General features: G+C 36.6%; 1 protein-coding gene across 6 annotated transcripts in view; it reads right to left on the minus strand.

The window, feature by feature from the left end:
* The window catches only part of CNKSR2 (connector enhancer of kinase suppressor of Ras 2), a 224684-nt gene that overhangs the window by 90665 nt on the left and 110593 nt on the right, over nt 1-23426 (minus strand). For 3 of the 6 annotated variants that reach the window (XM_062600510.1, XM_062600550.1, XM_062600543.1), the window contains exons 9-11: nt 13205-13351; nt 3121-3254; nt 630-841 (exon numbers count right to left, since the gene is read on the minus strand). In XM_062600510.1, the coding sequence (XP_062456494.1) occupies nt 630-841; nt 3121-3254; nt 13205-13351 (493 nt within the window). The remainder of the gene's footprint in view (nt 1-629; nt 842-3120; nt 3255-13204; nt 13352-23426) is intronic. The other 3 variants (XM_062600533.1, XM_062600526.1, XM_062600518.1) reach the window with 1 other exon arrangement.

Genomic DNA, 23426 nt, shown 5'->3' on the forward strand with positions numbered 1-23426 from the left:
TAATTTTTTCTTGGACAACACATAACCTCAAAAAAGAGGGACTGCTATATATAGGAAATTACAGGAGGTTAATACCATATTATCAAAAAAGTGTATCATCAGTCATTACTTCATTACTATGACTAGAGAAAAATTAAAGAATTTTAAAGAGTACCGCAGCATGAAAGCAGTATATCGTCACTCGGTAAATCTGAACTGCTTTTGATCTTTAGAATGATTATGCCAGGGCAAATTTTTCTAATATAGCATGTTCTAAACCTATGCAATGCTTGCCCTTATACTGGGAGCATACTTCCATCCTGTATTTTTAGTATAAATACATTGGTTTCTGCCAGTTTTTCTGACGAAATGATACTGCAGCATAAGCTAGAAAATGAGGCTGATGAATAAAGTTTTACTTTACAGCCAGAGAGATCATCAGCACAAAACTGGACTCCCTATTATCATAAGTAATGCATTTTTTCATATGCAGAATAAGCTCTTAGGCTGAGATCAGACTAAAATAAAACTGAATTCTTAGCAAAATCAGTGGTCACTGAGAATATTTTTATGCTTAAATACAGAAACAGATGCATGAAAAAAAGTTCAAAATAAGGAAAGGGATTAATCTTATCAGATCAATGCCATACCATATGTTGGCGTGCTCTCTCTCCTCCCAGGGCCACTCGTTCTTCCTTTCTCGTATTCATAGCAGTATAAAACTGCATCTTCTTCAACCACATTAAAACGCTTCCGATATTCCTGGTCAAGAAATGAATTTGGAGATTCGGATCCTGTGTGCACCGGCTTGCCCACTATATGTCTGCCGACATCATCGCATGGAAGATTTCCCTTTTCATCCCTTTAGTGAAAAGGAGAGGTCGTTAACTCACTGTGACAAAGCATTTACAATTTTTCATTGTTAATATTTCAATAAATATGGGAAAATGCCAATATCTCGTCTAAGCAGGAAACAGGTGCCGTGGACCAGTGCTGGGATCACACATCGCGTACGCACGCATGTGCCGCTTATCCCACACGTCGCTGCTTATTCACCTCCTTTACAGACCATATCCATCTTACCGGCTTCTCATGGAAGGAATCATACAAACAAAACCATATTTATGTTTTATACTTCTTGTGAATGGAATCATGCAAATAAAGCTGATGGAACAAGAGAAACCAGACCTGAGCCAGCGACCGAGCCCCTCTCGGCGCTGGGGGAAGCGGGGCGCTGCGTGCAGGCTGCTGCGAAACGCCCCGGGCAGGCGGCAATTTCTGGGTGCCGCAGGAGCTGTTAGGGCCCCAGGTCCCCCACGGAGAGCGGCTGACCCCTCCACCCCCATACATACAATTCTTACTAAATAACAAGAATATTTTTGTTATGATCAGTATCAGTACAAACACACAACTTCTTTCACGCTAGTACAGTCTCAGTCTCAAGGGTGAAACGCTTTCACCAGATAACTACTTCATTCAAAAAGAAACCTGAAGACTATGGAGTCTTTTTGTTTTGTTTTGTTTTCCAGAGTTTTTATCCTAATGGTTTCTGAATTAAATACTTGAATTTTTCTGTATTTTTTTTTGCAAACCATGTTCTTAAAATTGTATTTACATAGAGATAAGAAAATATCCCATCAGCAGACAGATGAAAGTCATATTTAATCCCTCTAAACAATTCACATGCAATGACTGACTATGTTTTTATATCATTAGAAGAAAAAAACATAATCTAGTTAGTGAACTAGACTATATATTGTTTCTCAGTTTAAGACAGATACTAAAGTATTGTTTTAGCAAATCCAACAGGGTAGATGTGTCACACTTGAAATAAACGACAATATGAAGGATTTTTCTTTTTCCCAGAAATAAAAACCAGACCAGGTAAGAGATAAGGTGATGACAAGGAAAGAATACAGGATTCAGTTCATGGCTTCATTAAAGGATTGGAACATCACCTAAATCATGAAGTGGAAAGTCACTATTTTTCCCCTTGAAGGTTTTCCATATATATCTCTGAAGAGTAAAAGCTTATCATAGAAACACGATTTCTCCTCCCCACTAGGCAATTTAATTTGCCATATACCTCACTCCCAGACATCCCCCAGGGGAAAGCTTGTCAGCAGCAGGCCATACATCTTATTAATTGGCTAGAAGAGTTACTGATAAGTGACTCTGAGAAAAACTAGAGTACAAGAAACTTAGGTACAAGAAAGGACATGCTGCCCTTACGATCTTTTCACAAAAGTTAACTAAAAGTAAAGGAAAGCAAGAAGTAATTCAAAAATACATAAACTGCGCATACAGCATTCTGGCTCTAGTAATACAGAAGAACCTTTAGAAATATCGAGTCCTCTTAAATATGTCCTTGTGCCTCTGTGCAGTTACTATTGTAACTTATGCCTTAAATCTCTCAGAATGTTTGGAAAGCAACACCTGTATATACCACAAAATTTCAACGAATCAGTTGAGGTCATGTATGAATCAATGAGGTATGGCTATGAATCTGCAGGGAATCTGCTGTTTTTCTGACTCAGTCCGGGAATCTAGGGAATCTTGCAGGGAGAGAGGAGAAAATGCCCCTTCCAGGTGGCACCTCAGAGAGGTAGTACATTTATGGAACATGGGGTCACTGCAGGATGTATGGTGGTCACGCTAAAACTCATCCTGCAAACGGCTCTGATACTATCAAGTCAAATATATCTAAAAAAGAAATCTCTACGGCTGAGCAAAATAGTGCTCTGCCTGTTGAAGCTGCCAATTTTCTTGCTTTTGTCCCTTGCTGTGTCATGGTTATTAGCCAAGGGGGCAGATATTAACTCTTTTCCTAGTTACGGATTCAGGGTTTCAGGTAATTTTTACTCTTTGGAAATAGGATGAGACTGTTATAGGAGCCAGATTATCCTATAATTGAGAAAACAGGGTATTGCACCTTCCTTTGCAAAGGATGCTGTTTGGCAGAGAAGCTACTGCTTCAGACCAGTGTGAGTCAGATTCAGCACATCTACTCTAAATAACCAGCTCCCTCGCAAAATGAAGCATTATCGACCTAATTCTGCAGCTCCAGGCAGGAACAGAATGCTTGGTTACTTTACAAGTATTTTCTGACCATAAATTGTATGTGAAATGATCTTTCTTTACCTGGGAACATAAGGTTCTGTTGGAGGAGGGGGTATGTAGAGATCCTGCAGGGCAGAACTGTCTCTTTTTGTAGGTGTGCTGATAGTGCTGGATGGTGTAGCAACGCTGCTTGTAGGACTTCTAGGAATAAGAGGCTGGGTTGAGAGAGAGAGAGAAACAAAGAGAGAAAATCATGATTATCTGTATATTATCCATTTTTCTCTGAAAAAATCTAAAAAAAATCTGTAGTTCAAAGAAAGACTTTAATTTTAAACATGCTGAAAAAAAACACTCATGCTAAATAGATATTCACATGTACAAATGGACATGTATTGTGCTTATAAAATTGACTACTCTGATTTATCTTTTCTTTTCCTCTTTGCAAAGCAAGATTATTGCCAATGTCTATAGAAACAGTAATCAGTAGTGCCATTGGTGAAATCTTTATGAGTAAATAACATATAAAATCCAGTGAAATCCTTAATTAAACTAACAGTCTAGTGTTTACAGTAAAAGGTGCATAAGTAGACATTAAATAGAATGTCATCTCCCCCCATCTGCTCTACTGCTTAAGAATTAACTGTAAAATCTCCGGTTTATGTCTGCAGATGCTGTAAAATTTGATGCATCCTCAGAGCACACGTGCTATGGGACAGAACAAACTGGAGATGCTTATTATTCTTCAGTCCCTTGGGCACACTCCTGACAAGTAACATTTACTCACAGATGAATAAATTGTATCTTCCCTGCAGGACAAACACACATTCTAGCTACCATTCCAGTCCAAATATGATCCTTCTCCTTAATCACGTATCTTTCTTCCTTGAAGTAAGCACCACTTTTTCTTCCTCAACTTAACTACCTTGGCTAGCTAAATAATGACCAAACATTTTCAGAGTTTATTAACTCACCATAGGGCTGGAAATGATAGCAAGATTTGCAAACTGTCTCTATACAGATACAGATGCAGAAAAACAGAATGAAAAACAAACCTGAATTGCTCTAGTCTCTCTAATAATAAGCCTGTGTTTATTGGCTTGTCTGATAGTTAAACTCAAGCAGACGAAAAAGAAAAAGGGCAAAGAAGGAAGTACAATGATATGTTCATACACGCTAAAATTAATCCTGTATTAAGCAAGTTTTGCTTTGAAAGAGTTCTTTCCCATCCATCTTCTTGGAAACAAATCCCTTGAAGAAAAAAGTGGTGGGAATACAATGTTCACCATATTTGGATTTTCTACCCCCAAAACTGCTGGAGGACACAAATATTTAACATTGAGAAGCTCTGAACACAAACTAAACAGACATGTAAAGAGATTCTTCTGCCAGCGCTCTTAAGAATACTTATGACAGACCAACGGGGCATTCCTGTGCAGCATAATCAGTTCTCATTTTCTAGATGTTAATCTTGACACTGTAGCAGTACATCAAGACTGCAGAAAGCTCCAGGAGCTCAACAGCAGGAACTTTTTGAAAAGTTGGCCTGTCATAAGCTAGTGATGACAAATTACGATGCTTACCAAGCAAAGCCCCCACCCCAAATCTTGCCTTACTTTTTCTCAATCTGTATTGTAAGAATAATACATGCCTTCTAGGAAACCTGATATCCTTTAACCAGTTACTGCCATGTTTTGTTTGGTAACTTTAGGAATAGAACTCTGCTAGATTTTATCTTCAATATAATAAATCACAATGTTTAAATTTCTTTGTTAAAATTTTGCAAGTATATATTTATAACAATAGCTATGTGGACACATGGTTTTTGTCTTTCTGCATGCTAGACATCCATATCCTGTAAACAATAACACTGTTAAATTCTTTTCTTTCTCACTGGAGTTAATGTGAGTATTGTGTAACTCAGACCAATAAAAGATAGTCACTATTTGCAGGAAGAGGGGGAGAAAGACACACACAGAAAAACAGACAGATAAAAGACTTTACAATCACTAAAAACAAGCAGAAGACTAAGGTCTGCAAAACTAAAACTGAAGTCTGTGGCAGAACTGGAAAAACAAAACAAAACAAAACAAAAAACTCTAAGAAACTCTTTTAGTGAAAATCACATCTGTGCCACTGTAACCACAGAGGCTCTTGAACCACTTACTAAAGCAACACTGTTTTTTTTTTTTTTTTTTTTTTTTTCTAATACCTTGCATTTTTATGACAAGCTTACTTTGTGACTTGGCAAATAGCTTGTAAAACTAATTTTCCTTCTAAACCAAAACAATTTTTTCAACCTAGACCACATTTACATTTGTTATGCACAGGCTGCTGTTGTTCATGGCTTACAATGGCAGGAACAGTAAATAGAAGATGAGTTAAGTAGATTTATTCACTCATATTCTCCATTTTGGGGAGGAAGATATCTGTTCGTCTGAATGAAAGGATATAAAGGGGGATAAAGGGTTGTAAGACCTAGACTCACGGCAATCAATAACACTTTAAGGTTTCCACCACATAAAGAAACTGGGACTCAAGCAGAATTGTCATATGGACTTACGATGGGTTGGTGAGCTGCCAGTGGCCCTAACTGGCTGCTAACAGGGCTGTGTTAAAGATTTGGTCTTGTGTTACAGTCTGCATTATCTAGTCTTAAACACTTTAATGTTCATGAGGTTGGCTTAATTTCTGGAAAATTACACTACTGAAGTCTGAGAAATCTACTGATTAACTTCACCACAGAAAATTCATGACTTCCTGATAACACACAGTCCAGATGTACATGTTGGCTTGCACTTCAGAACAGTTTGCTAGGAGATTCTGGAAATCAATGAAGTTTAAGTGTCTTTGAGAAACACATTTTTTTGCTTCATCTTTTGGCTAGGCAAGATGGTTAAAAAGGTGAGTGCAACAGGAAAAAATAGTACTCAGTCTACCAGAGAAATAAGAAAGTAATCCAGAGCTCTGAAGGTAAAAGGTTTCCCTCAAACTGTTTCCATGTCAGACAGTAGGTCTTTTCTGTATCTGTGTCCTAGTGCCAAACTCAACTCTTCAGCTTATTTCCACAAAAACAGAATGGCCAGGTGACGGGAACTGAAGGAAAAATAAATATAGAAATATAAATAGGCTGCTTTAATTTTCTTGATATTTATCACCACTTCAACAGATAAGTCAGTGAGTTCTTTTAAAAGAACTGCTACACAGTAAAAGCATTTAAATGGTCTCTTCTGTTAGTAGTTCAACACACTGAGAGCATTGCAGTGACTATCATCTTGTGCTGCAAGAGTTCAGCTTTCATAAGAAATTAAAGTCTTTTGGCCCTCCTGGCTAAAAGAAAGCCTTCAGAACATGACCTGTAGGTCTGGTGTATCCACGTTGCACTCTGCAGTGCAATTTAGAAACAGCTCAACTTTTTCAATTTGAGTTGATTTGTGCACCTGCAAGTAAATCAGCTCATGTAAGTCTCTGGTTCAATGGTAGACATTCAGTGGACCATATTATGTCAGGTGGGCACACTGAACAGAGAAATTCACAGTACTCCACTGGAGAATTAGACGCCTCTGAGATCAGTTAATTTTCTTCCGAGGACCAGAAGTTTTTCCTGCTGCAGTCCCTTTTGTTAGGCTGGCCAGGGCAAGTCAGATTGCTGAAACAGCAATAACATGAAGAAGTTTTTTGGCCTAAAAAGTACTTGACCCATGGGAATACCCTGATAAAGAAAGTTTAGATATTACATATTAAAACTGAGATAGCCTCAAAAAATGTCCCAAAGAAAGAAGACCCTGCACGGACATGAACCAGCAAAGACAAATGTAAGATCCATATTTCAGTACGTGTTGGAGAACTATTTCTCAAACATTTTGGATGCACCATCCTTCTTCAAGTTCATTAGTCTTTATGACTAATGAACAGATAACAGTCTTTACTTATAGCAGCTCATTCTCTTCAGTATGAGCTGCTATGAAAATATGAAGTCCCTGTAAGTATGGACTGCTAGACAGTGTAGATACTTAACTCCCCTTTCATCTAGCAGCTGCTCTGTTGCCATCAGCTGTTCCCTGCCATGGCAACCTCTCTTTTGCTACCACAAGCCATTGCTGCTTTTCCTACCCCTAATCCTGAAGGAGTTGAGAGGCTGCCAACAGTAAGTCAGCATAATTTTTTTCTTAAGTGTTTTTTCTCTCAACAATGAATGCAATTAATAATTAATATGTACCATCTAAAATTCTTTTAATGTTTTTTAAAGCTCTTTGAACCTTCCAATAACTCCCTTGGAAGTTGCAATATAAAGTTTGAGAAACATTGCTCCAGAAGAAGGCATACAACTTTTAAAAATACGAGCAAAACCAATACAAAATTTTAAGTGGTGATATCTTTTTACAGCAGTTTCATCAGTAAACAGATTTTAAGCTTAGTATTTTTTTAAAAAAATACTGGATCCAGGTCATCACAATAGAATGTTTCCAATAAAATTAACTCTTTATCAGACCAGCCATGACATGAAGAGATAACAAAATATTATAACTAATTCAGACTTTGTAGGAAAACCCAGTCAGAACTCATTTTAACAGTGCTGTAAAGAATGCCCAGTTCCCATATAGTTAAAAGACAACTAAGCCACTAAACCAACTAAGACAACTGAAGAGCCAACAAATTAGTATTTTATTTAAATTTAATGCTTAAAAAGTGTATGATCGTTAATTCCAATCATAAATGATGAAAACAGAATATAACATTGTCTACAGATAAATGAAGGAGTCAAGTAGGAACAATAATAAAAAATATTAATAACTAAAACTATCATTTTCTCTCAAACCAATAATTCTGTTGATATTGCTGCTGCTGCTTCTCAGGACTCTGAGAAGCTGAATATAGCATAGTGGAGATATGATGTATATGTAATCCAAAATAAAGTCTGTTTAAAAAACTACGAACACTAAGTTCCTGGTAATTCTTCACCAGTACAACTTACATACAGTACAGTACAGTGAACTGTTTTAAAAATACAGAAGATGGCATCCAAAAAAGCTTGATGAGAGTGTGACAGAGTGTATAAGAGAGGCCCCAAAATTTTGTCCAAGTCAACGCCCGATGCTGGCTGGCAGCTGGATCTGTCCCCAGACTCGCTGAGGTCAGCAGCCTTTCCACTGTAATCAGCAGGGCTTAGGTCAAATTAGCTGAAGCATGATAACATGTTGATCTATCAATCCTTGAGTCTTTTCTATATTCTAAAGAATCTGGAGGATGAGTCTTCCACACTGTAGTCAAAGTCCAGTTTCTTGTAACTAATTAGCAAAGTGTTTTCCAGAAGGCAAAGGAGAGCAGGTTTCTTGGTAACATGATGATAGTGACTTACTTACAACTTTAGATGCTCTAAAAATCGTATTTATTGAACCTTCCACCCTTGTTTAAATAGTGCTTTGGAGAGCCTTCCTTTGAAGTCTCCCCAAAATAACACAAAGTGGAAAGGAAAAATGAAACAGACAATCTAGAAGAAAGGAAGTTTATTTAAATTAGGTTCTGAACCACCAGTTCATTGTTTTGAGGACAGACAGAAGTTTGAATAGATCTAACAGAATTAATTAAATCACCTGATGTCATATAAAAAAAAAGAAACAGCTTATCCGGTATGTTCACCAAGTTCAATAACTGTCAGAAATATGAACACTGTAATCTGAAATATCATTGTATTGTATTGTATGGATGACAATATCAGGGAAAGTAACCGAGAGCCAAATTTAGTAAGATTCCTCTTGCAGGCATAACATCTTAATATTTGTGGTACAATGCCATATTAATGAATACCTTCAATTGCAAAAGCAACCACAAAATTCCCCAAGGCTACAGTTGCCTAATTCAAATTTTATAAAAGCAGTAACAACAAACACAGGCTGAAAATCCCTTGACTTCACAAATTCTGACAAGATTCCAAAATGTGCTAAGGGAGAACTCAGATAATCTAAAGAAGTTTGATACTGATGGATATTAAAACAGACAATCATCAAGTGACTGAAAACAATAAAAAAATGCTTTAATCAGAACACAAGAGGAAAAATGGGTGTTTTTCTTTCTGTACTGATTGACCTCACAGCTAGAATTAATGCACTTGTAAATATAAGCTCATTATGCAATGGAGCATAGTATAGCCATAGGCAAATTGTAATATTTTCCTGTACATCGAGCCATTGGATATCAGTTTTTGGATTGCTACCGAGGGTGCACATTTATTTTTCTTCCTTTTTGCCGCCTAACCTTTCAGATTTATTTTGAGGATGAAAACAATTATGAAAAAAATATGAAAAAAATCAAAATATTAAATTTCTGCTAAAAGAAAAAAATAAAGAATGAATAAATTACTATGTAATCGGTACCTAACATGTAATTCATGAGAAGACTGTGATGTGAGGGCAAAGTTGTTCCAGGATAACTACTGAACATCCTAAGCAGTATTTATGCCAATTAGTAACTAGCTAATATCTGAGCAGTCTAAAAGCCTTTTCCACATTCAGAGTGGCTAGCATACACATAATCTTGATCGCTAAGAGTGGACAGCAAATGCTTAAAAATTTCATTATCAGGACACATAATTTAATTAGTAGGATACCCTGTCAACTCACAAACCAAATTGATTGATATACTACTACGAGCCACTCACAGCACTTGCATACTGCTGGAACTGGAGGGCTCATCTAGCACTTTTCCAGCTTCCAGGCATACTTAGTATGTTTCTATTAAATCTGTTTTAATGTAGCTGCAAATGGCAAACTTCATGTTCAGCTATCAACTACACAAGCAGAAGGCAATTTACCAATAATACCTCAACACTATTCACATTCAGCTAGAATTGAATTTTAAAGGCTTTAATTTAAATTTCTCTTAATTTAATTGGCTGAAATATTTAGCCTCTACATTTGCTGCAGCAGCCATTAAAGATATTCTTTGATAGGATGTACGCAAAAACTCAGTCTCTGCTTTTGTGTTAACCCACGTTACTGTGGGGCAAACTTTCCACCTTCCCACCTTCTTCAGTACAATTTGATTAATACATGACACCACATTTTCCTTTTCCTCTGTTCACTCTCTCTGTAGAACCAAAAAAACCTGCAGCAGCCAGTTTGCAGATCCTAATTCACATTTTATTAGAATTTTGTCCCCATATCTTATTCTAGAGATATGTCTTTTGCTCATATTTTGTACTTTAACAGAATTATTACTGAGTCATAATTTCATTATAGCTTGTGTCTGTTGAATAATACATATGGTCCAATTAACTTAGGTCTGGGATGACAGCACAGTTATAACATTCTCAATTATTTCATGACATTCTGATATAGCAAAACATGTTATTGTAATTTCCGCTATTTCCAAAGCTGACGAAAATATTGCTTTTCCTTTTACGTTTTTTTCCTGTTTGTTTCCGCTCTCTCAGCCTCCTCTCATACTAACTCCCTTGCTGCTGCTGAAGAATAGCACCCTTACGTGAATGTGGAACATACAGAATGTAAGAACAGACATAGGGCAATTTCAGTTACAAACGTACAGCTTTTTGAAGAATTTATTGCAGAAATTTTTGAAGTAAATTCTGTCTCTGATAATGGACAATGGCTGGAATATGAAAAGAAATGGAACTATTTAAAAACAAATAGACATTATTTCTGCATATTTTTAAACCTATAAAATTATACTGCACTCTAACTGCTTTTGCTGCTGTTTCTATAAATCAAACATACAGTACCAATTTCACACTTAGGCTACATTTAAACTTTAACATTAGTGGACTTTAACATCTGTTCACCTCTGATCTGCATAAATTAGCAATATAGATCTTCACATTATACAGATTCAGAAGTTTATCTTCACTTCGCCATGGAACTTTTTCCACACTCACTCTACTTAAGAAAATTGTTATTTCTCACTCTAAAATCATAAATTACAACAGACACATATAGGCATACTGCACACGTAAGTGTTGAATGAGGTTCTGGCCTCTTTCTGATGTCATGTGTGATAAAATGAGAACAATATCATCATGATATCGTTTTTCTACCTCTGATTTTTAACAATATCTCCACTTATACTCATTGTGGCCTAAAAATAGTCATATTTTCTGTGCTATTGGTAAAAGAAACAGATCCGCTCTTCCTCCCCTACCTTCCCCCAAGCCCTACTACAGTATGGAAAAACTCTGTCTTGAGTCAGGTTCATCTTATCTGTTACAGGTAATCCCCATCCACACTGGTTGGCCAGACTCCCTTTATCATCACATGGAGAGAGAGCGACATGCAGAAGATGCAATTTATCTCATCCTAAGGCAGATGGATTTAAAATAGGTCAAGATGAATGAACTAATAACTGTTATATATGTCCACAAAGGGAGGAAAAATGACAAGCCCAAATGTAGATATGTACAAAGCTAGGTAAACTGAGTAATACCCCAGTATCTATATAGAACGAAGTATGCTGAGATATAAACCACAGCCAAATAAAACACACTCAAAGACAACTGGATTTTTGTTTCTGGAACTGAGTGTGCAGTTTCAAAACTTTAGCTCATGAATACACTAACTGTAATTCCACAGAAATCCTCATTTTCTTATCGGATTTAGTTTAAAGATGGAAATTGATTTTTTTTTCCAGTTTCTTCCTACCCTTTTGGAGCAGCCTCTCCTGAATTAATTGCACATTTGTGATAATGAATGCCCTGTCTCAGGAAGTCTTCTTTGGGATCTTCAGTGGAATTATTCTAATGGCAAACAATAAAGTGTAGCCAAAAGGAATATTTAGGAAAATAAACTCAACTCACTGAGAAATATCAAACTCAACAAAGAGGATTTAGACCAAAACTACTTGACACCATTTAAAGCGAAGATCTGCAGTTTTCATTTGTAATATACATTCTCACTAAAGCTATGATAAAAATCACAGCTTTCAAGTATGACATTCATGCACTCATATAATGCATACAGATTTACAATTTTATGTTCAGACAGTAATAAAGAATTTTTGGTTGAAAGTTTATATCTCATCTCTAGTCAGTACTTTGTATCTGAAAGGCCAAGACATCTTAATCATCTAAAATCTATTCATTTTGAAAGATGATGATGTATTTAACTATTATAAAATAATATATGCATATATATATTTAAAAGAAGTTCTTCATGGCATTAGTTCTTTTTATGAACCTGCTAATTTTTTAAATGGCAAAGACCACAGCTACCAGCAGTGGCATTTCCATATCTCATTTTCCTTTTGCCTGAACAATGTAAAAATCTTTTCTCTTCCAAATGTGCTTAATTCTAAATTAGTCTTTTTATTATGATAATAAAACTGTCCTCAAAAATATATTCTTTATGAAATGAAAATAAAATTCTAAATATTGTCCTATCTGAACTGAAAAAAGGGATTTATTCTTCAATTCCATCTGTTGGTAACATGCTTTTATCAGTCTGGTGATAACTCTTATTTCCTAGAGTAATCCATCACAGTGACATTTTATCCTGGAGTGAAACATGAAAGCTTTAATGAAACCATTATATAGTTTTCAGCACATTGCATACCTAATAAAAATACAGGCCCAGATGGACCTCCTGTACTACACTTCCTTAGGTGCAAGGGTTCGATCTCAAGAACTTACTTCAATACAAGTGCAACTTTATTCACGTGAGCAAATTTTGATGGTCAAGTGTTTGATGAAACAGAAAATGACTTCACAAATTTTCTTATAATTTCATGATAGACCAAATGGAGAACTAAAGACTTTTTCCTGCCCTCATTCTTTGAAGGTATATTGCACTGAAAGCTTAACACAAAGTCTAATTAAAATTGGACAGTTTCTTAAATATGCTTGGAAAAGTGCATGAGAACCCTAAAGCACCCTGTGTCATGCAGCAGGTTGTCCCTTCTTCCCCATTGCTCGAAGATTTAGTTGGGGCTATTTTTCTGCATCATAAATTTTGTATTATTTCTTAACTTTGAAAAGTTCTACTAACAGGTTTAATTTCAATTGAGCCTATGAGAACAAACTGCAGAGAAATCATTTCAGAAACAATTTTTCAAAGCATACAAGAGTAAATCCATATGCTGCTTAGATGAAGCACAATAAAGCATCATTGAGATAACCTGTAGTTAAAATGATGGTGTATGACTTATGATTAAGCTTCATTACCTGCAGAGCAAGGGGCTTCCATCTCATATTTTTCAGTAAAGCTGGTGCTGAGGTAAGCATGCTCTGAGGTCGCTTTTTCAAAGTTAAGATAACACCACTCGGATCCTCTCGTAGTGCATTCACCAAATTTTTCAACTGCCACCCCACCTGGTAACCAGTAAAATCATTACAATAAAATTGAGGTACAGTATTCAATATGTAATGTTCCCTTTTTAAATAAGATTAGTAAAATAACATAATAAGATTGTAAATATATTTTAAAGGCGATAACTCTTGAAATGTCAAAAATAAATTACTGCATGAAAATCACGTCAACTAAAATAATTATTATAATGCATTAAGATGGATATGCATCATTTCAGGTTTTAGAATTAATAAACTACTATTACTTCACTGTAAATGCACATTTAAGTCTCAAAATGCTTTTAAAATAAGCTCTGATAATAAACTTTAGAGACTACAAAGTTAAAAAGCCCTAGCTTCTGCCCCCTATAGTTTGATTCAAAATTGAGCATTTTACACTCCATGGTTACTATAAAGTCTACTGATCACACGTAGTCTTACTACATCTGCTCTAGCAATCCTAGCAGCGGATGCAAGCACAAACAAGTTAAAGGAAATTTTCTACTCTTTGCAGTACTAAAAAAAAATAAAATCTGAATCACGAGACTGTTTTTCAATAGTAACACCCTTTCATGATGGTTTCAGAAACAATTACAACAAATTAATAACAGAAATACAGTTTAGCCACTACTTGAGTAATAGCCCAAATTACATTTTTCCTAATTGTGTTAAAGCATTTGAAATATTCTGAAATTCAGAATTTGATTAATGTAGAAAGCAATAAGCCTTTATTTCTAGACATAGAGCTTTCTGAATCATGTTTTGTATTTTTTTAAAAAAAGCTTACTTCAAATATTAAAAAGGTACAACTCATGACAATGATTTTTTAATGTAAATAATGCTTGATTTTAGATATCTGCAACACTTTTTAAAACACCCTTAATAGTTTTGCTTTTCAGCATATCTGTGTACTTTCAAGTTTGGCACCTAAAGTAGCAATACACAGGTTTATGCGTCTTTTGAAAATCTTGGCCTAGATACTTAGAGAGTGATTATATTAGTAAATTTGACAGCTTTTCTTCCTCTCCTTCTGTTTCTCTCTTTCCCTCTCTCTTTCCTATATTAATAGGTATGTTTTCCTGACATTTAAAGCATCATTATTACAAACATTTTCCTATTTTCATAATTTATACAAGAATGATGTTAAAAACCAAAATGCCAAATTGAGTTGTGAAACTCTTACTGAAAGAAATTCCAGAACTGTGAAGCGGTTACATCCTCTTAAAAAGGAAATTTTATATCATGTCAATATTTTTGAAAAAATCACATAAGCAATGTGAACAAATGGAATGCAGATGTTACTTATAATTAACCCAATATAACATGAAACAAATATGTATTTGTTACCTACTTCTGAGCAAGGTACTCATAAGCAGCTTGTTGCTAGTTATTTTTTACCGTATTCCCTATTACTCCAAAACTCACTTTGATCGTTTAATGTCACATATTTTAAGAACTGATCCTCCTGGCCGTATGTGCCATTTAAAGTCATCAATAAGGCTTACATCAAAAACCCCGAACCACAGACAGGGTTCAAACTTCCCTGTCCTTCCTCAGTTCCTGTGAACCTAGCTGCCCTTTCTCACCACAGCAAACTGAGCAAAATGCTAAGTTCTCACCTTCATTATATCCAGTATGGACCTCTACTGTAATATTATTGTAAACAAAAACCATGATGTTGACAATGTATCCCTTTATGGAATATTTTCCAGCTTTCACTGCAGACTTTTGAGCATGGCTGGAACTTTCATTTTCAGTCTAATGCTATAGACAGACTGTGCTACTATACTTCGAATAAAATTAAACATGAACATACTCAACTTCAGCTCAAAACCCATACCCCACTGAAGTCTCCATTTTATTTCAACAGCATCTATAAGAAGTCTCTGTAAGTCCAAGCTTTATATCTTACTATCACGGTTTTATAAAAAATACCTTGCTATTTACAATGCTGTCATCTCATAGAGCCTTCAATCCCTGCTTTGAGACAGCATATTAATCATAGCTCCATACTGTTACCTTGAGCACACAAAAGGTTTCATTTGCTCTGTGCTACCTGAAAGGAGTTAAAATCCAGTTCATATAAGACATCTCCGTATGCAAGCTACTGTACGCCTTAATTCTCTATGTAATAACTAAAAATAGGCTTCGGGAGAGAAATGCTTTTACTGCAGAAAGCAACACAAAGAGCCTTGGGAAGGACATGATGTGACCCAAGTTAAAGGAGTTAACACTGCACGAGTCTTCCCCCTTAAGTTGGTAGGATGCTGCATGGCAAAGCTGTCCTTCAAGACCATCTGTTCCCCACAGAAATAGCCGCAGAGACACAGACAAAAAGATTCTTCCTTTTCCCTTACGCTTGTAGTTTTAAAATTATTTTAAATGCACTTTCCAACTTAGAAGAGACAAACTGTATCCTGTATTTGAACTATGCCTCACTTTGAAATAAACAGAAGATTATCTAGTCATGAGAACTAGGGACGTTAAAGAAAAATCACTCCAAAACACTAGATCTTAAGTATATAATTTAGAAGCTTATAAATAGAAACCATTTTACTTAATTTTTCACAGGACAATTCTGAGTTTACTATAAATTTCAGATGAAGTCCATCCTCTGCTTTTACTGCTTCCTTGATAGGAGCTTTCTGGCTGGTTCAGCCAGTCCTTGAATTGCTTCTTGTCTTTTGATCAAAAGCTCCTCCTAAATGAGCCTGAAAGGAACAAGTCACGAAAAAGGTTGTTGATAATAAATTGAAGGGAATTGATGGTGTCCATGAAGGAGGCATAATTTCCCATTCCCACTGAAATTCCCATCACACAGTTTAGATCTCACCAGTATTCATATCAATATGCACTGAACAGAATTGACTATAGTTGAAGAGGCTAGGATAAAGAAAAGGCAGTCAAAGTATCTGGAACTGAAAACTGTTTTCCAGAAGTACACTTAAGAGATGCCTCTTCTAAACTTTCTTCCAAGTATGTTTTAAATTTATTCTCTCTAGCCTCTCCTCAAGATCCTCCCTTTTCTCATTACCATTATAGTCATCAGTTCTCAACTTCTAATAATCAAGCTTTTGGGCAGAGCTTTTAAACTTTTTACCACATCCTTTATCTTATTTTTACTCACTTTGGCAGTCAGATAATGATTGAAGAACACGTGGCTTGTACTAGACCTCATCTCTGCTAACATAACCAAATATGTTTTAATTGTCTAAACCAATTATTTTTGCTGGTTCTGCTGCTGTGCTAGACTGGTTTGAGACCAGCAAGCTCTGCCTAGATTTTGAGTACTTGCCTTTTTGCTATACATAAATGAGGCTGAAGTGATCCTTGTATTTACAGTATTCACAGTTGGCATGTATTCACAAGAGAGACCAAAGTACCAGTCACATGCAGGTATGTGCAACCAGGTTAACTCAGAGCAACAGTACTAGATCATTATGCCTCCTTCACACAGGTAACCAGATCAGAAATCCATGCAAGTTATGGTAAGCAGTTTGGTAATTCTGTGCTTCATTTCTTCTTTCTAGGGCATGGAGACGGTCCCAAAGCTTTTTTAGAAGTCTCTGACTGCCTTAAATAAAAGATAACATTCCAGCTCTTCCAGAAAAATCACTGGAGGAATAAATGCGAAGCAACCAAAAAAGTCCATTTTTCCTCCAGAGCCATTATTATTAAGAAATAAAGAAAGTTCTTAAGAAATAAAAATCTGTGCTACAAAAAATGGTTTGTCAGTAGTCTTGTTCTTCGTATACTATGTTTTTTTGTTTCTTACCAGTTCATTTTCACATCTCCTGTAACGAACTCTGTGCCTCTTCCCTCTGAATATTCACTAGCATAAAATATGGCATTGATTCTTGCATGACATTCACTTCACCCAGCTTTGCTGATATACAAAAGATGTGTCTAGTCCAGTTTACTCATCTAGACTCTCACTGCTTCAGAGTAAACGCTAGTGACAGCAGTTCAGAGGGTGATTCATCCCATCCCAACCTAGAAGCTACCCGTGTACTGCAAAAAGGGATCATAATAACAAAGTTTTGTTACTGGTTTGAAAAATCAAAATGTTTACTTAAATGCTGGTACAAGTTCACAGGTTATGTTTAGTTTGTAAAAAATTGCACTAAAACAACCCAACTAAAACAACCCAAGCAATTAACTTCTAAATGAGTGCATGGCTTGGTAAGGCCATGTGCCTGTTTTTAAATAGTAAGCAAAAGTTCCTGTTGTTTACTTTCATAAAAATTTACATTGTTAAACCAAGTGTCATTGACAAACCTTAGATAGGAAAGGTCTCTTTAGCAGCAGTCTGAGCCCAGCATTTGCTTTTGCTCCCTAGTCCTTATATGATCCTCAGCTCCCTGTACAGCTTGTTATCAATAGCAGCGAAGGCCGACCACAAGACAAGGGGCACCACCTCCCAAGAGTCAATGTGATTTGCTGCGCTGAGGAAGAGGCGTCAGGGGCCTAGGAGATGAGGTGCCCACAACATCAGGCTACCTCTGAATTTCTCATTTCTTCCCACAGCTATGTCCCCAGAGGCTGTAGTGGGGCTGGGAAGCCTCACCAATGTGCTCAGTGCTGCTTGAAGCCACTAAGTTCCTCCTGCAGAGCCAGCCTGGGCCAGCCAGGCACACACACACAGCCAACAGCTCCATAGCCATAGCCAACGGGTCTGTGGCCAGGGCCAATGGGAAAAGTAGATGACCCTCAACAGAGATATTGAAGTTGTATTTCAAAAGACATGAGCTAACACAGCCTCAACTTTTCTTTGGCTTGCAGTAAGCACATCTAGATCATCATGTCATGATGGATCATACTATATCATATCTGAAAAGGCACTTATATTTTAAATTCCTATTCCAAGTTGCCAAGAATGCTAATATTTTAAATATTAAAAAGTTGCTCTTCATTCAATGACCTTTTTACCAGATGATTCCCTCCTTTATGACAATCTGGGAAAAATGATAACAATCCTCTCTTTTTCTGCCTTTCTTAAGGACAGACAGAAGAAGGCCTGACCATTCGCTGAATCTTTAATCTCCCTATGTATTGTGGGGAAATGAAACCATAGTGCAAGGGCAGAGACCTATTGACTTTCTGAACCTGTTCTGCTCTTCCTTGGAAAAATGGCTTACTGGATCAATTTCCTCCTCTTTTGGAGGCCAGAAGAACCTCTCCCTAACCTAAACAAAGTGTAGCATTATCTTCTGGTCAGTAACTCACCACCTCTTCATCTCTCCCTCATCCATGAGCAATTTTCTTTTACACAGCCGCACCCATGATAAAATTCACAAACTCCTGTGCTTGTTCATGATTTCTGGGAGAACTGCTGTATGTTATAAGCCACAACAGAGTTCTGTAAAATATTAACATGCAGTCATCTCAAATGCAATTGGATGGACTCAAATCAAATATTTTTAGGATACTACAAGATACAGCACTAAATAACCTGCAGTCTGAAAAATCCAGCACGTGTATCCCAGTGAAACCGTAGAAACAGTTGCATCATTTAAAAGCAATGTGCAAGTCTAACACATACTGGAACTATATTATCTAGAGGGCAGAACTATAGTCAAATGATAAATAGAACACAGTCCACAGTTTTACAGGAGTATTTCTGTCCAAAGGGTCACCAGAGTCCTGCAAAAGTTAATGAGATCTCTCTGCTTCAAAGAAGAGAAAACTGTTCCTCCCTGCCTCACTGTTATGGTAATTCTTTCCTGACTTGCAGCTTTGTAAAAGAGAAAAATGGTAATATCTTAACACTTTCGAAAGGAAAGTACTATTTTCCTGCTAAATACAAACTGCAAAGGTGTCTGCTATTCTCTTGCTAAGCAAATATGCAAAATCCACTCAAGTGTTTAATTTTAAAATGTTACTGAAACAGGGAGATAATCAAAATTCTTATTCTCTTCACTGTTGCTTGTTGTAAATGCAACCAGAGCTTTTTGCCTTATCAATAATTTTCTTCTATCTTTTACTCAGTTTTGAACTAATAAAAGTATAATTTCTAGGAGAAAAGTATGTTCACATTAAGAAATGGATGTTTTTAACAACTTATGTATCGATCAATCATCTTGCATTTTATAAATAAAAATGAATAGCATAGGAAAAAACAAAATTGCACGTGAAATTATTGTCCACAAAACCTGATGCACTGTTAAGCAAGTCAGAAAGAATACAATCAGAAACTATCTGGTATCATGCTGTTAAATTAATAGGTTGATTTCCATGAAGACTGACCAGAAGTGAAGATGGCCAGCCGGCATCCTTGTGAAACAAATGTGCTAGGAGCATCTCCTCCCCTTCTCCCAGCTGTAGATGCCTGAAAATGCTAGAAAATAATCCATACATCTTCAGCCTCCAGAAAGCATTATTAGGAGAGGAAACCACAAAGGGATGGTTACAACATGGACAACCACAGAGATGAAAGCTGTATCTGTATATGCACTAAGAGAAGCAATGTCAGGAGAGCAGCAGAAGTCTTTGAGGGATTTATCCAGTTTCTTTGGCTAACATGATAATGAACATCCATGCTTACATAACAACTTTCTTCCAAAGAGGAGAGGATAGTAATGCTGTGATTGCATATATTGTAATTCTCATTAAGAAATATATCAACCATATCATTTAAATAAATGTGATTTTAATCTGATGTTAAAGCAGTCATTTCCGCACATCCTTAGAATGTTACTAATCATGTCCCACTATATCACTGTCCAAAGACAAAACAACAGAGTCTGTAAATAAGGCACACTGACGAAAACTGCATCTTTTACTTGAGAAAATCCTGATGGTCCATTACAATGTCTACTTATTATCACTAAACTATGAAACAAGTCATTTTTATATTTATTTCTGTCTAGGTAAAATGAAGGTCAGGATTAAGAGACTTTCCCAGGAATAAATGAAATTAAGAGCAGAACTGAGAGATGAACCCAGAGCTGCCTCTGACTAACTTGCTCCAATCACATTTCTGCATCACAAAACATATTTGATCCAGACCATAGCTTCTGACTGAGTTTATTATCTTATTCTCTTTAGAAATTTTTATGGCTTCACTGTAATTCAACAGACTTCACAAACATTAATAACATGATTGTAGAGCACCATGGTATTGTAGAAAAGATCTTTTTTACTCATGAGGCAACAGAAACTTGAATTGTCCAGGAATATGTAGCCAACTCTGTTTAAAAGCTTGGATACTGTTTCTTAACAAAAATGCCTACCTTTCAGTTTTCACTTTCAGTCAATCCTGAGTTCAAAGCTACTTTAATGTTTTGCTTTTGAGTCATTTCTAACAACACCCTTGAACAACTATTACTTTCCTGTGTATTGGAATGGGAACAGCAAAGACTTCAACTTCAGGGGTTTGAATATAACTCTTTTCATAGGTGTAGGTACCATTCCTAGGTAGGGACAACGGGGTTCACAGAATCACAGAATGGCTGAGGTTGGAAGGGACCTCTGGAGATCATCTAGTCCAACCCTCCTGCTCAAGCAGGGTCACCTAGAGCATGTTAGACAGGGTTGCATCCAGGTAGGTTTTGAATATCTCCAGAGGAGACTCCACAACCTCTCCAGGCAGCTTGGTCCAGTGCTCTGTCACTCTCACAGTAAACAAGTTTTTCTTTATATTCAGGAAAGGTTCATTCAAGTTCATTTCCCTGTTATCAGGCCTGACTCTAAGAAAGGGGTCAGATTTCAGTTTGCTCAGTTGAGGTGTACCTCTCCGAAATGTGAAGCAGGCTCCCTCACGGGGGTGCCTGCTCTTCCCCACAGTGATTAGTGCCTCCAGGGTGATGAATGCCAGGGGTCTGTCCCTTCGGCCACCAGCACAGACTTCCAGAGTTGGCAGCATCAGAGGATTTTCAGCCCATCTTCCCTTGGCTTATATCGATGTTATATTGATGCTGCCAGGGAGGGGGTCTGAAACCCGTGGTGTGATGGGTAGGACCTGCTCCTTCCTCGGCCAGGGAACAGACATAAAACCTGTACGAATAAAGGTGCTGCCAGCAGAGCCTTTGATGGGTCTCACTTTTCAGGCTTCCCTGGGGAACTCAGGCAGAGCCCAGGTGTCTAAATCCATTTCAGCAAGGCTCCCAGCCAGGGAGAAGCCTCCACAGCCTAAAAGGAGACATGTGAGCATCCTGTGTGGCCACAGACAAATGCTGAAGAAACTTCTAGGTTAAGCAGGGAAGCGCTGCTGAACATCTGACCAGGCACAGGGAATTAGTGGTCCGATCTGAAGGCTCAGGGGGGATTTAGGGAGACCAGCTCACATCCCAGTTTCTTACAGGAAACTGCATCAGCCCTCAGGGTGGGAAGGAGCAGTCGAGTCCTCTGTATTTAATATGGTGTCGGGAATGGGCTCTTTTGGGGTTAGCTAGCAGTATTAACCCACCACACCCACGCTTGCCTTATGGGAACTCATTTGCGCTGCTGTATGCTAACATCTCATGATGGAAATCTGTTGCATGTGTGGGTGTATTGCATATTCACATATTTAAATTCCCCAAACTCTCATCCTGGAATTAAGATTTTTTTAAAAAAATATATATATATATACATGCACACACTCACACACACACACATATATACACAAATAATTTGATTTAAATTAAATTTATATTATCACAGCTTAGAGCAATACTTTAGAATGATTCCAGTGAGTCATTAATTCCAACAGTCTTTGACCATCTCTTTTTAATGTATAAATAAAATCCCTGAGATCCTCAGCTGCCCTACAGCTAAACAGTGCTGCTACCCTTGAAACAGATGTTTCTTGAACACTGAATTTCTATAGGGAAAATAAATTAATGTATGTAAAAAGAAATTGAAAAAAAAATTCTTTAAAGGTCACTAACAACCAAGTAAACTGAAAAAAACCCTCTTTAACTGAGCTGAAAACTTAAGTAGTTTCATTTACCTGAAGGAAGGATAAGGGTTTAGAAGACAGTGTCATAACAAGGCAGAAATTACTGGCCCATGAGTGGTTTTTTTTCCGTTTCATTGCTATTAAAACAATCATCAACCATAGCCATATACAGTGTTCCAGCCATTGAAGTGTTTTAAGCCACCACTGAGTGGGTTTTTTTAAACTTCATATGCTGGGAGTATATCAACTGAAATCAATCATCGATTTCCTTGATTTTCCCTCCCTCATGACATAGCATTAACTCAATTTTCTTACAATTTTAGTCTACCATAACTATCACCATCTTACTCTTCTTCATAATTACCTCCCGAATTCATCAGAAAAAGCTAATGAATTATGCAGCAGAAGATCAGGACTGAACCTGAAGAACATCTGTGTAATTTATACAGCTGTTATCCCCACAAAGCACAGAGGTATTCAAAACTGTTCAATTCTAACTCATATGTGGTCCAGGCTGTGCACAATAGTAGTATTAGAAAATTAATATGTACTGTTTTGAAGACATCTCTCTTTATCCTCCATCTGATTTTCTGAAATGTATTTTAATTTTCAGCAATCACAGTTAAAAGGAAGTTAAATTAGCAGTAGAATAATAAGTTCCTTCCTTTCCAAATACACATAACTTATGCAAACAGTAAACCTTTTAACTTATTCTTATGGGACAAAAAGAATAACATAATCTGCACTTTGTTCTATATGCATGAATGTCCTTAACCATAGAAAACTCATATTTAACTTATATCTGCTACCTGGGCATAAAACATCTACTCTAACAATTTATTTCACACATCAGAGACTAAGAAATTTTGAAAGAATTATACTAACTGCAGAGCTTGCATTATTCTCAATATTGAGAAAAAAAAGAGTTAACATGGTAATTTAAATTGCCTCAGAACTGAAATTGTAGAAATGTTAATGATCAGCAGCAACTATGAGAGTAAGAAAATGATTCCTATCAGGAATATAGGCATACAGGCAATAAAGTTTTTGGAAGCATATTGTCTTTAATATTTTTGCTGAAAATATTGATGCAATTTACCACACTTCTTAGAGGACTTTTTATGTTATAAAAATGCTATTACTTCCACATGGAAAAAAGAAAAATATAGAACAACTGTAGAATATAAATTAATTTAAAAGCATGTTTATCCATCATGT

Source organism: Rhea pennata, chromosome 1, assembly GCF_028389875.1.
Source record: "Rhea pennata isolate bPtePen1 chromosome 1, bPtePen1.pri, whole genome shotgun sequence".
NCBI classification, from domain to species: Eukaryota; Metazoa; Chordata; class Aves; order Rheiformes; family Rheidae; genus Rhea; species Rhea pennata.